This window comes from Tyto alba, unplaced genomic scaffold (assembly GCF_018691265.1).
Source record: "Tyto alba isolate M040663 unplaced genomic scaffold, T.alba_DEE_v4.0 Super-Scaffold_10, whole genome shotgun sequence".
Lineage (NCBI taxonomy): Eukaryota > Metazoa > Chordata > Aves > Strigiformes > Tytonidae > Tyto > Tyto alba.
In genome coordinates, this window is record NW_024881262.1 from 23,140,006 (window position 1) to 23,153,062 (window position 13,057).

General features: G+C 40.2%; 1 protein-coding gene across 1 annotated transcript in view; it reads right to left on the minus strand.

Moving 5' to 3' along the window:
• CLSTN2 (calsyntenin 2) overlaps positions 1-3,860 on the minus strand; it is a 396,925-nt gene extending 393,065 nt beyond the window's left edge. Inside the window, exon 1 of the mRNA XM_042796569.1 lies at positions 3,508-3,860. Within this exon, the coding sequence (XP_042652503.1) occupies positions 3,508-3,628 (121 nt within the window). The 5' untranslated portion in view covers positions 3,629-3,860. The remainder of the gene's footprint in view (positions 1-3,507) is intronic.
• Between the last annotated feature and the right edge of the window lie 9,197 nt (positions 3,861-13,057).

Here is a 13,057-nt window from a genome sequence, read left to right on the forward strand (position 1 = left end):
TCTGAATCATTTCATTATCTTGACACCCAGACTTCATAACCAGATGAATCTTTTACCCTATGAGACAGAAGAGTCAGTTTTCATGAACTGCTATTCAATCAAAACACTTCAATAAAAAAAAAAAAAGTATTCCTGAAAATTAGTATTTCTACCTCCATTTATTGATGAGAAAATAGAAATATGAAACCATTTGTATGCCTTTTCCACCTTTTCCTGGTGACCTACAGAAAGCAAAGCAAGGTTGCTTCATCCCCCCATCTTCTGACCCAAGCAGTGCACCAAACATTACTTCTTATGTATTTCGAATGAGGATGAAAAGAAGGTTCTTACATTTTTATCTCTCTCCTTAGAACTGATGTAGAAAAGTATTTCATTATTATTTACTTAAAAAAAAAAAAAAAAAAAAGAAAGAAACCATAGTGTTATACAGAAAAATTCAGACACTGGGATCTGTCTAGCATGTTCAAGATTTTCCTTCAATTTCTTCCCCCTAGGCTTTAAGCTTTCTTTTATGCAAACTATGCTGGCTCTGTCTCCCTGGGTTAGTTGTTTTTCTACCACTGATAGTCATATCAGATGTATTCACATAATAGACTTGCCAAGTGGGACTGAATGTTCCATTGATTTGGAAATGTCCTGACTGACTAAGACTTCAAATTTTGTCCATGTAATTAATTTAATTGAAATCAAATATTCTTAGTTATTCAGATCATTGAGATGCTTTCAGCTGTACTTAAAAATTAAGATTAAAATTATGTTTATGTTCCTGACGAAGTTCAAATACAGTCAAACTTGAAAATCTGACTAATTGGGTCTCACAAGGATTTTGGATATAGCAACCTTTTTAGGACTTCAGCAAGTAGTTTAATAGTATATACTAAGATAATAATTAATTGAAGAGACCCACCTTATGCATAGATTTGTGGAGAAACAGAAAGAAAAAGTGAAATGCTGCAGATAGTATTTCTCCCGTCTGCAACCACATGTGCCTATAAATTTTGAATGTGCAAAAAAAAAAAATCTTACCCTTCAGCATATGCTGTTTTACCTAACTGAAGACCATGAGAGACAGTCCATACAATTTCCAGTCATCATTAATGCAATTCCAATAATCCAGAAAGTGTGCCTCTCCATCTTATTGAACAAAGCTGTCTGAAAATGCTCTAAAGAAAACATTTTTCTGACCAAATCGGCAAATTTATTGGAACCTATGATAAAGATCCCAGAGTCAACCACCTGCTAGAAAGCAAAGCCACAAACTGCATATGAATATATGACACACAGATTAAGTTCTGTAACTGACCGCCTACTAAACATTATGGCATTACCTCTTGTATTTGCTTTACCATGGAAAACTTCAGAGAACCTTGTTTTGTCCATTTCTATAAAGAGTAAACAAATTTTGCAGCCTAGAGATATCTTGTGGAAGAAATTTGTATCTTCTATTGAATGAACTGGGAGAACCAGGACTGTTTCTATAATCTTCCCCCATAGTAAAAAAGATGTGCGGAAAGGAAGGGGGGGGGGGGGGGGGCAGATTGTTTTTTTTGTTTTTGGGGTTTTTTTTTTTGTTTTTTTTTTTGTTTGTTTTTTGTTTGTTTTGGGGTTTTTTGTTTTTTTGTTTTGTTTTTTTTTTTTTAAATGAGGAGCAGCAGAGCACAGTGAAGTAGATAAGATAGGATGAGACTTAGAATCATTATCTTAGATTGTCTTTGCTACTCTCTACACCATGATCCTTAAAGCACCAGAGGAGCTTTGTACGGACTACAGCCTTCCTCCATCTCCAACCAGAACACACCCACCTTCAAGCTAAAATTCAAGTTTATGGTTACAGTACTATCAGAAAGCTTCTCACTTGTGTGTGTGATACCCACAAAATGCTTGAGGGGGGAAGGAAGAGTCCACAGGGATAAATATATCAGATATCAACTCCATACAGTGCCAAGATACGTTATTTCATTTATTAATTCTGCATTATAGTCTTTGATGATATCTAATTTTAACAAACAAGATATGTCAAATACTAAGTGAAAACTTAAAGCACTTAAACATCAATATAAATGCCCTTAAAATGTCTATTTTTAAACACTAAATACTGCTAAATTGTGGCTAGTTATCCAAAAATGCTCTTTGCAGCCCTCCAGTGGTCAAATAGAGTAGACCCAACAAGAAAACTACTCCCATTTGTTTGATGAACTACTACCTGCAGCATTTAAGAAAACGTTTCCCACAAACTGAAAACTCTCATACTTGTCTAAAAAGAAGGATCTATATAACGGAGATAATTACCTTAAGATACATAAAAAGTAAAGAGGAGGAAAATAATTCCCCTCCATCAAAATGTTCCATGTTATTCGTTATATCGCAGTTAATCCTCCCAGAAACCACTATATCCCACCAGAACCTCAAGGTATACGTCGGGTTGTAAGCAGAAGTAGCAATTCTTCTTCACAGTTACTTTCTGCTATTCATACAGTTTATGCAAAGAAAGTTAAGGTGATGTTTGCTGGAAAGAATCAGTTTCATCTCCGAGTTCTGACTCCTCCAGTTATTTTAAGAAAACAAACAAACAAAAAACAAACACCGAAGTTTCCCTCTTCTCTCGCACACACACATGCACAAGTAAATTAACAGGCAAAGCCTCATATAAAAGTAAAAAGAAGAGAACTGCTATTAAATAATATAAAATAAAGTGAGGCAGAGTTCTCAAAACTAAGTTTATAAAACTCGGGGCTAGAAAGTCAGACCAGAACTGCAAGAAAACAATGCCACGGGAAAACAACCCAAGGAAAGCAGACCCTGACACCCGGGAGAGCAGAGCCCTGCGCCCGGGCGGGGGCTGCGCGGGAGCCCCGCGGGGGAACTGGCGCACAACTGCAAGTTCAGTAAACGCGCGACAGCCCACGCGTCCTGACAGGCGTCGGTAAGTGGGGGAGCCGAGCGTGGACTGCGGATGCTCCGAGGAACTCGATGTCACGGTCTCCCCAAAAGCTTGAGAGTTGCCGTCATCTTCTGCCGCTTCCCTCCTTTCAGCCCATCCTGGCCCTTTACCTTGAGCCAGGAGACCTCAGCCCACGCGCGAGCCGCCAAGCCGCCGCTCCCACCCGCGCCGGACTCCCAGAGCGGCCCCCGGAGCCCCGAGGAGCGGAACCTCCCGCTCAGCTCGTCCGCTTCCAGCGTCCCCCCCTCCGCCGGGCGCGCCCGAAAAAGTAACGGGCACCGAGTTACCGGGATCCCGCCGAGGAAGCGGCCCCCCGCCCCCGCCAAACTTTCTGCTTCGCCGCCTCTCCGGGGAGAGTCACCCCGCCGCGGGGTGACCGCCCCGCCCGGCTCCCCTCAGAGCCCCGCAGCAACGCGGCCGCCCGTTCCCCGCCGCCCCTCGCCGCGAGCTCGGGCCCCGCGCTCCCTCCCCACCGCCCGAGCACTTGCGCTCCGTCCGCGCGCTGGCGGACGGCGACCCTCCCGCCCCGGCCCCGCCGCTCACGGGCGACCGCCCGCGGTACCTGCCTTTGCCGGCGAGCGGGCTGCCCAGCGCCGGTCCCGGCCCCAGCAGCAACAGCAGCAACAGCAGCAGCTCCGCCGGCCCCCAGCAGCAGCAGCAGCAGTAGCAGCAGCGGCGCCGCCGCATCCCCGCCGCGGCGCCGGCCCTCCGCGCCCGACTCGCCGCCCTACGCGGCGGCTCCCGGCGGCTGTCTGCGGGGCGAGGCGGGCGGGAGGAGGCAGCGGCTGCCGCCGCTCCGTCATTCGCCCTCACCGCCAGCACCGGGGCGGCTCCGGCTCCCGCCCCAGGACCGCGGCGACGTCACGGGGAGGGGAGGTATGAATATTCATGAGCGGGGGGTGGGGTGGGCTGCGAGGGCAGCGCCGGCGGGCCCGGCTGTGAGGGGAACGGAGCGGGGCGGGGCGGGCTCGCGCACCTGCTCGTGCAGGTGGCGTGTTCCCGCCTCCCCCCGCCCCCCCACCTCCCCGGGCAGGCCGCCGCGTGGCGTGGGTGAGGCGGCAACCCAGAAAGGGCGCGGTGGGCCGGGGATCGGGGGACAGCGAGTGAAAAAACGAGGCTTTGGGGGAGAGTGCAAAGAGCAGAGGGGCAGGAAGAGGCAGAGGTGGCGCCTGGAAGAAAGGCACAGGCCAAAGTTAAAGCAACAGTTTAGTAAATTTGGAGGATAAATAGGAGAGCGTGGAAATCCGAGGTAAGAAGAAAGTTTGGGAAGAGAATGCGAAGTGATTTTGTTGGAGGAAGAGAATAAATTGCAAAGGTTTTGGTAAAGTGGAGAAATGAATAAGGAATGGAGAAGACTTCAACCCTCAGAGATGGAGACTGCGCTGGGGAGGCTCAGAGCAGCGCAGGAGGGATGTGGGAGCGGGCTGTGAGGGCAAGGAAAGCTGTGTGGTGGGGTCCACGAAATCATGCCCGGGTGAGACCCGCATTCAGGACTGCAGCCAGCTGAGAGATGCTGGAGAGAAAGCACAGGCACACGTGAGGACACTCACTGTAAGAGCATAAGCTACACTAGCTGCAAGATAGCAGCTCCAGACAGGCTGGGAGAGCTACAAGGAATTACTGCAGGGTCCCCTTCCTTATTCAACTGTTGTCTTATTGGTGGTCTATCCCATAAACTGCTCATCAGAACCACCTCACCCTGGAAGGCAAGTACTCACAACAGAATCGCAGCTCCGCGTATGCTTGTTAATCACTTGACTTTGTGAGGGCTGTCATTCTGACAGAGAACAAGGTCAGGCTGCTCTGATGAAATCGTAGGAATATCAGTTAAATAATGGGTACCAAAGAGCAAGACTGGGGTATGTTCTACATAACCCCATGCAACACTTAGAAGACATCTGTCATTGGGTAAAATCATTTTGGTTTGGGTCTTTACCATTATTCGTTTCCATTATCTTTCTCTATATGTATTGCTAGCAGCATGATTCATCGAGCAAATCCCTTTGACTAGATGGAAGACAAGATTCTCCTCTTCCTGCCAACCACACACACACAGAAAGTGGAATGGGACACAGAGACAAGAACCTGAGCCCTTTTCCAAACCTAAGATGGAATGCTTCATCTGCTAGAAAAGGAGGCTGGAAACATACATGTACTGTTCCACTTCATCCAGACAAAACAAAAAAAAAAAATTCAAGTTACATCACTTGGAATAAAATTCTAATGCGCTTTTTGGTTGCTCAGCTAATTAGTTATGGAATCTGCTTTCCTATAATCTCTATTGTGAGCTGGAATGGAACAGGCATAAAGAAAAATTAGGGAAAATAATCAGTAAAATAATTTGGCATACCACAACTATGCACAGAAAGAATAATTTTTGCCAGCATTCAGTTATTTCTCATGTTTCTACAGAGCAAGATTTTTTTGATGAGGAATTCAGCTATTATAAGTCACTTCTGTTAGGTGGAAACTCCTCCACCCCCGAAGCATTAAACATTCCAAAACAATGTTTGCTATGTATGCACAGTAAGAGTTTCCTGCAAACAGCTCAAAAGCACCTTCAGCTTACAACCCAAGGCTTGCCCATTCTTCCCAGTACCCAGCTGGGAGCACACCACTACCTGCCTTGTGAAACCAGCCCTGTGCACTGCAGCTGATTTTTTTAAAGGCGAACTGCTGTGTTGAGTGCTCAAGCATCCATCACCTGGAGGCAAACATTAAATACACTGCAGAGAGGTTTAACTAGCAACATGAAGGGGAATTACAGGGTAAATCCATGTGGTCCTGGCCAAAATTGTCCACATATATAGCAGTCAGTCTGACAAAGACTGCAAAGAGGTAGAAGGAACTTTAAAGTCTACAGGATTATATATCTTAAAAAAAAAAAAAAAAAAAGGAAAAAGAAAGATATGTGGCAAGCGGCAACAGAAGTCCATAATGCAATATCCCACTTTCAGAAAGGTTAGAAATATGACCTATGGTCTAACACATCGAAATAGTATACATATAAACACAGCAACATAATTCAGCAGAGGGTATTTTCATACAGTGAACTAGCAAGAATTTGAAAAAGCTAAAGTTGGAAAATATACCTTTTTAAGAATTAACCCACTACTAACAATCTGTAATATAACTGATTTGGTGATGGTATCTAAAAAGCAGGTTTACAAGACAGATGCTGTACAGAAAGATGCATCTCTCTTCTCAGCCAACTTATAGTCTAAATAAATAAGACAAATAACAGAAATGAAACATGACAAATACTACCCCATTCCACAAGCAGGGATCTGGAGTACAAAAGATGAAGGGACTTCACTGATGGATAATGTTATATTGGTGTCAGGATCAAAAACTAATTTCAGCTCTGCTACCTTAATCAAAAAGTGTTCTCCTTTTTACCTGATTGTATTTGTTTATTGACATGACAGCCTGGGCGTTCTATGGTCTGCTGGTGGTGTCTTATACAAGTCGTGGATGTAGACAGAAATATTTACAAACAATAATGATGATGTAGCATTATGCAAAAATTTAAAGTAAATAATTGCCATTAAGTCCTACATTTTATGCTGCTTTGCTACCAGGTGTGTCCATTAACTTCTGCAGCCTTTCCCAGGGATTAAGAAAGCAAGTTGAAAATCCTTTATTCAATTTACTCTTTCTGCCTAATCACTGTGTAATTGAATGAGTGTAGCTTGCAATTTTTGCTTATATATGTTTGTGACAGAAGGATTACAGTAGAAAAATGTATTGTTTAGTCCCAAGCAGAACATTGCTGAAGGATTAGCTCTGACCTGAGATCCATCCATTCACGTGTCTAGAACCACCACTTTGTTCTGACATGTTTTATTGGTCTTGTAAAATAGAAATTCTAAGACAAGGGGGAAAAGGTCATAGCTATGCATTCACTGAGAATTATTGACATGGACCTGGCATCAGAGGCAGTCAATCAGAAAGATCCATTTGAGTCTAGAGATGTAAAGATTATTTTTATCATAATTTCCCCAGTGTGGATTCAAGATACTGGTGGAGGAGGGGATTTAACCCTGACAGACGAAGTTTGCTGAGGAAATCTGGATAGCTTCAAGGTCATGGTCAATTCTATGTCAGGATTATCAGGATATTTAACTGGGAGTTTTAACTATCATGACGATCATATTTGCTGAATAAAAATTTATAATATCATGGTGAATATCAGTTTTCCTAAGTAATAAAGAAAAGATAGCTTAGCAGTAACATTCAGGTACAAAGTGGTATTACACTAATGTTAAGGGTATTAGACTCCATTACTTAGAAAACAACCTAAGCATTGAAAATAAAGCAAATGGTGAAAGAAGATTCTTTTCAACATTATAAAAATCACTTTGTCTTCCATACAAAATATTTCAGTACATAAATATATATAATACAGATCCTATAGCAAACCCCATTGTAATATTAACTATAGGATCAGGCTCAAAGGTTCACCATTCTTTACTTTACTCTTCTATTCTATTGCTTTACTTTAGGACATTGCTCTATTTTTGCATAACACCAAAAAATGGGAAGCATATAACCTGATTGGGCGCTTAAAGCCATGATTCAAACAATGTTAAACTTATATATATATAGTTTAAAAAAAAAAAAAAAAAAGATAAACATACCACAGGAATCTCAATTTGATTAGATTTAGAAGAAGTTTATGTATGACCAAAGAAAATGGCAGTATGTTTTCCTGTTGGGAAAACAAAAGGGAGAAGAACACATGCGCCATTGTAAAGAATAAAATAGATTTAAAAGATAGCATTATAGAGCATGCATTTTAATATGCTACATAAAAGTCTGGTATTGCAATCAAGTAGTGAAATAAGTATCCACTTTTTCAATAGAATGGAAGTAAAATGTCTTTTTGTTAGCCATATAAAGTAATGGATTTTATGTGTGCCGAATGCAGCAGCAATGACACTGATGTAATTTATGTTTCTTTACAACAAGTCTGAACTAGGCCTAGGGCTTTCCTGGTTACTTGCTCTTTTGCTCCATGGGTTTAAATTTGCCTTGAACATTAGAGGACCTGAACAGAATGTATGTAGCACTTTGCTACTGCTAGCGCAGGCTTCATTTCCTCTCCAGAAGTTTGTGAGCATTTCTCTAGAGACTTGTTCAGGTCAGGAGTTTTTAATAAATAAGTAGGGTGGCCCTCAAGTAGAATAGAACAAGCAGCCTGAGAAGTGAGTATAAATATAAACACTACTTTCTATGTATGCTGCAACTGCTAATGTGTTAATTAAAAAGAAGAAAATATATTTAAATTATTTATTCTTAATAAATGAGCCATCTGAATAATAAATAAATCTGTTCTGTAATCACTGGGAAGTTTTTTAAACAAAAGGCTCTTTTGCAGCAGGAAGAATCACATGGAAGGTGGGGAAAGAACAGTATTTGTATAAAGAGCATTAAGAACCCAACCAAAGACAACTAGCTATAAAGTTGGAAATTAACCCTGCTGACAATCTATTGCATTGTCCCTTATAATTTGTGTATAATGTTGTCATTCCTATTTAAGAATGCAGATTGGAACTCGGAAAGTATATGTAACCCTACATCTTCTAATCACTATAATGGAAAATGTGCAACTAGTTCCTCAGCTCTGATATTCAAAGCCTTAGCAGTGTAACTCTCTGCTTTTAAACCCATTGCTTTTGTCATGGTCTTAAATTGCAGGAGACATTGATCTTATTTTGGGCTCCATAAGAGGCACATGCTTTTAATTGTTATTGCAAAAGCAATGTTTGTTTTAAATGTATTATGAACCTTTCTTGGTTTTTATAGTGATAGATCATGAAATAAAATCATGTTACACATTAAGTTAATCACATCAAAATAGCCCTTTGATGGACGCCTGGATAAAAGACTTGTGTCTGGCAGAAAATGAAGATGGTAATTTGGTAGGAGATATGACTCAGATCTGAGCTAAAACCCATTTACCATTGTGCTCCTGGATGTGCTTTGGAATGAATTCTAGAACAAGGCTTGACAGCACCTTCTCTTTAACAACCCTGCAGCACTTTTTGCACTAGTAGGGATCTTCTACCCAAATTCCTTCCTGGCTGAGTAGATACCACCTACCTAACTTCCCCATCAAATTTTAGTTGGAGATTGTACTCTTGCTTGTTCACAGACACAATGAATTTATGCACAACAGCATGTTGAATCTCTAAAAAGAAGCAACACTATTCAGGTAATCAACTGATGGAATCCACAGTGGATTGCTTGACTCTATATTAGTCATTGTATTGTTCTCCTTCAAATTAAAAGGAAATCATCACTCTTTTTTAATATTTACCAATGAGATAACACCTGCTTAGTGTTTGCCTTCCCATTTTTCGTGGTGAGAGAGTACTGTTCTCCTTTTGTGTTACATGGTTTGAATCTCATTTAAGACATTATTTTGTGTAATTAAATCAGAATGTGGAAGCAAAGATCATGTATTTTTTCTCATAGCATTAATGAGTTTATCAACAGAGTACAAGGAAATTGGCAAATCTTTTGCAAATTTTTACCAAACGTAGCACAGGGTTTCAACCTTGAGATTGGATCTAAATTAAGAAGGATATAGTCAAAGTTAAAAATTAACGCATGGAAGAGTAAATAATGATTTTGCCTATGGCCAAGATGTAATTTCAACAAACTTAAACCAGGAACACAGCAAAAAAATATTTGCTTTATTTTGTGAAATCTGTCTTTGAATTAGTTTTTGATGCTTTCTTCCAAAGGTATCACAACCACTAGGTGTAAGTCACAATTAAGTGTACTGTTTCAGATTCTGGCCATCCAGATGGAGAGATTCTGGCCATCCAGCATAACCACAGCTGAAGCTTCCCACACCCAGTCACCATAAATTACTTCCTCTTCTAAAAGTGTGGGCAATGCAATCTTACATTTACATTTAAACTTTTGGCTGTTGTTTTCAGGTAAGATGCTCTGTATTATCTTTGGCTTTCCTCCACTTATTTTATTCTTTTGAGAGAGAGTTCAATGGAAAAGTTAATGAATCATAAAAACATGATTCCAAAATACCTAGGATTCTCCCCTATTTCTTTTGTGCATCTTCTTGTTGTTATTCCTGCTGCTAAACATGTAACAACCCTTCTCATCTCTACTATTCTGCATTAGCTATGGAGCTCAGAGGCAATAAACCAGTTTTTATTTTACTACTAGTAAGATACTAGATGATCAAAGCTGCCACGTTGGGCCACAAGACCTAAATCAGCACATGAGATAATGTAGTCTTACCCCATTAGAAAGGTGATAGATCAGCATCTGCACTGTGGCTTGCATCAAACAGAAAATGAAAAGTTAATGTAGGGTGCCTAGCACGAGTGTATAATGCTCTCTTCAGGTTATTAGATTGTGAAATTGGTGCTGCTGTACAACCTGCTGAACTAGGACCGTTCTTTGTGACCATTTTTTCTATACTCAGAGCAGCAAAAATGTGGTCTTCTGGAACACTAAGTCAGCTCTTCATGGGATAGACTTCACGCTTGCTGAACTTGGATGGCAGCACTTCAGATAACTTCAAATATCCAGAGGAAATGAAAACATCAACATGCCAACAGAACTACAGTAGTCTTAATTCTTGGAAGCAAATGCCATCACCTGAAGGCAGAGTAGGCAAATTGTTTAACTCTTCAAAGAGTTTATTTCTTCTTCCTAACATACCTTATTTCTCATATTACCTGCCTTCAAACCAACTCATCTTCTGCTAAGTTCCATATCACAGGACACACATTCTGTAAACAGCATGGTAAAGTTAGAGATGTAAAGTGCCACCCCACTGCTAGGTTTATAGCCCATGCTAACTCATTATCTTCTCCTTTCAGCTTTGAATAGACTTTGGGGAGGATGTGAATCCATGTAGGGAGATGTATATGGCTATTTTAATGTGTGGAGGGGGAAGAAAAATAAATATCCAAGGTGACCTTTGAAGCCCAACTAAAAATGCAACCTGACAAATTTTTAAAAGTACTGAAGATAAAAATTACAGTATTTCTATTCATCCTGAGTGGCCTTTATGTGGCCACTCTAGCTCCCATCAGACTGCATAAAAAATTTCTGTAGGATCTGTTTTTCAAGCCCTTTGCCTTTTTCAGAACTTTTTCAGTTCTCACACCTTTTCCTGTGTTCTAGAACTTTTAAATGAACATTAGGTTTATCTTGTTCACCCTCAATATTTTCCATATTAACTTTTCAATTCATCAATACTTGCTGTACCTATCTTCTGGTTTCTGTATATTTTCTTAATATTTCCTGAAGTTCTAGGACAAAGTGTCAAACTCTATATTGGTGCAAACTAGCCTAAAATGTATTAGGTTTTCTCATTACATTTAGAATAAACATGAGTCATTCTAAACTAACACTTAGATAGCTTCTGTTTATTTGTCAAAGGCTAAGCACAGCTTCCCTTTACCAATTCACAATCTTCAAAATGAAAAAACACACCTTCGCAGGAAAATAATATTTTAATACAAAAATGCAGTCAAAGCTTGGAATCGCTACATGGCTATTAACATTCTTGTAACTGCTACCTTTCCTGTAGTTTAACTACCAGCTTATTATACCAGATTGCATGTCAAAAAATGATGACACAGATAAAGGTTTTCCAGTCACTATAAAATTTCCTCCTCAAGCTAAATTTGAACCAGTTACTTCCAATAGCTGTTCTTCATTCTTTTTGATGGATGATAATTTTTTATAATTTCCTACCTTTTCCTCCATGTCTGATTTCTCTTGATTATTATAATACTTTAATCTTATATCTATTTTGTTTTCTTCTAATGCAAATTTCTTGACAGTAACCATGTTCAATTTAATTCTGTCTGATTTGAGCTGCTAAGAGCTCTTGCATTTCAGCGGATCGCTTAACAAGACCTGATATTTACAGGAGCTAATTATTTCAGGAGGAACATAGGTAAAGAGTGCCATCCAGAGACATATGAAGCTCTAGTCATACTGGAAATGGAGAACCACCTGAGTTCTGTGAGTGAGAGTACTTTCCCCATCGTGGAAAATAACACAATGCGATCTGGATTTTTTTTTTTCTTTAAAGACCAACACAGATAATATGTTTGCATCACAGAAATCTAAGTACCTGAATATTCTTTTCCAGCAGTCCTTCACATTGTGCAGCTGTATAGTCCGTGACTTCTACTGCTCTAACTGTACTAGTTTCCTTTGCAATAACTGAACTCTTATATGTAGCAGAGAAGCTATGGTGATTTTTGTAGTTCGAAACACAGTGACCATATTATACACGGATGAATGAAAACATGGATTGCAAACAAGTCAGAAAAGCTGTTACTGAAATACGATGTTTCCAAAGATGATAAATAATGGAAAAATTACATCCGAGAGATTCAGTGCTGAAATGCATCCACATAGCTGTCCACATGAATGTCTGAATTTCAGCTTTAACAAAATTCAGCTAAGACCAAACAAATAAATTGAAGTCAAGCCCTTCTAAAAAATGAGCTTGAAAAGTCCAGAGTGACTTCACAGAGGAATCACATATACAGGGCAGAGGTAGCAGATTCATCATTCCAGGAGCCAAGATATGTTCTTAAAAATATAACCTTATTCATTTGGTTTTCCAAACTAAAGAAAAAAAAAATCACTGAAGGGTTCAAATCCTAGAGTTCCAAATGCAGTGCTATCCCTTCAGCATAAATTTAGATGAAACAATATTCTTCTTACAAGAAACTATAAGACACTCAAGGACAAATAAGCTACTAATTTAGTCAGAGAAGAGATCTTCAAATCCACAGCGTTCATACTGTTGCTTGAGAACTGAAACCGTAGCTATAGCAATATTCCACTTACTTATGTCTTGGCTCTCCATAAAGGCTTAGAGTTTCCAGAAGGACTAATCCTTTAACTGTGACAGTGACAAATATTGTAATTATCCTCAGTTTCCAAAAATGACAAGTTTTAGTACATAAATGCAACTTAAGCAAGGAACCTTTTCCCACATATGAAGTGGTTGAGGGCAAAACATCTCAAAGGAGGCAGAAAGGATTTTCCTAGATTTTGTGAGTGAAATTTAAAGTGTACCCCAAAACTATCCTGCCTTGTTGACCAACA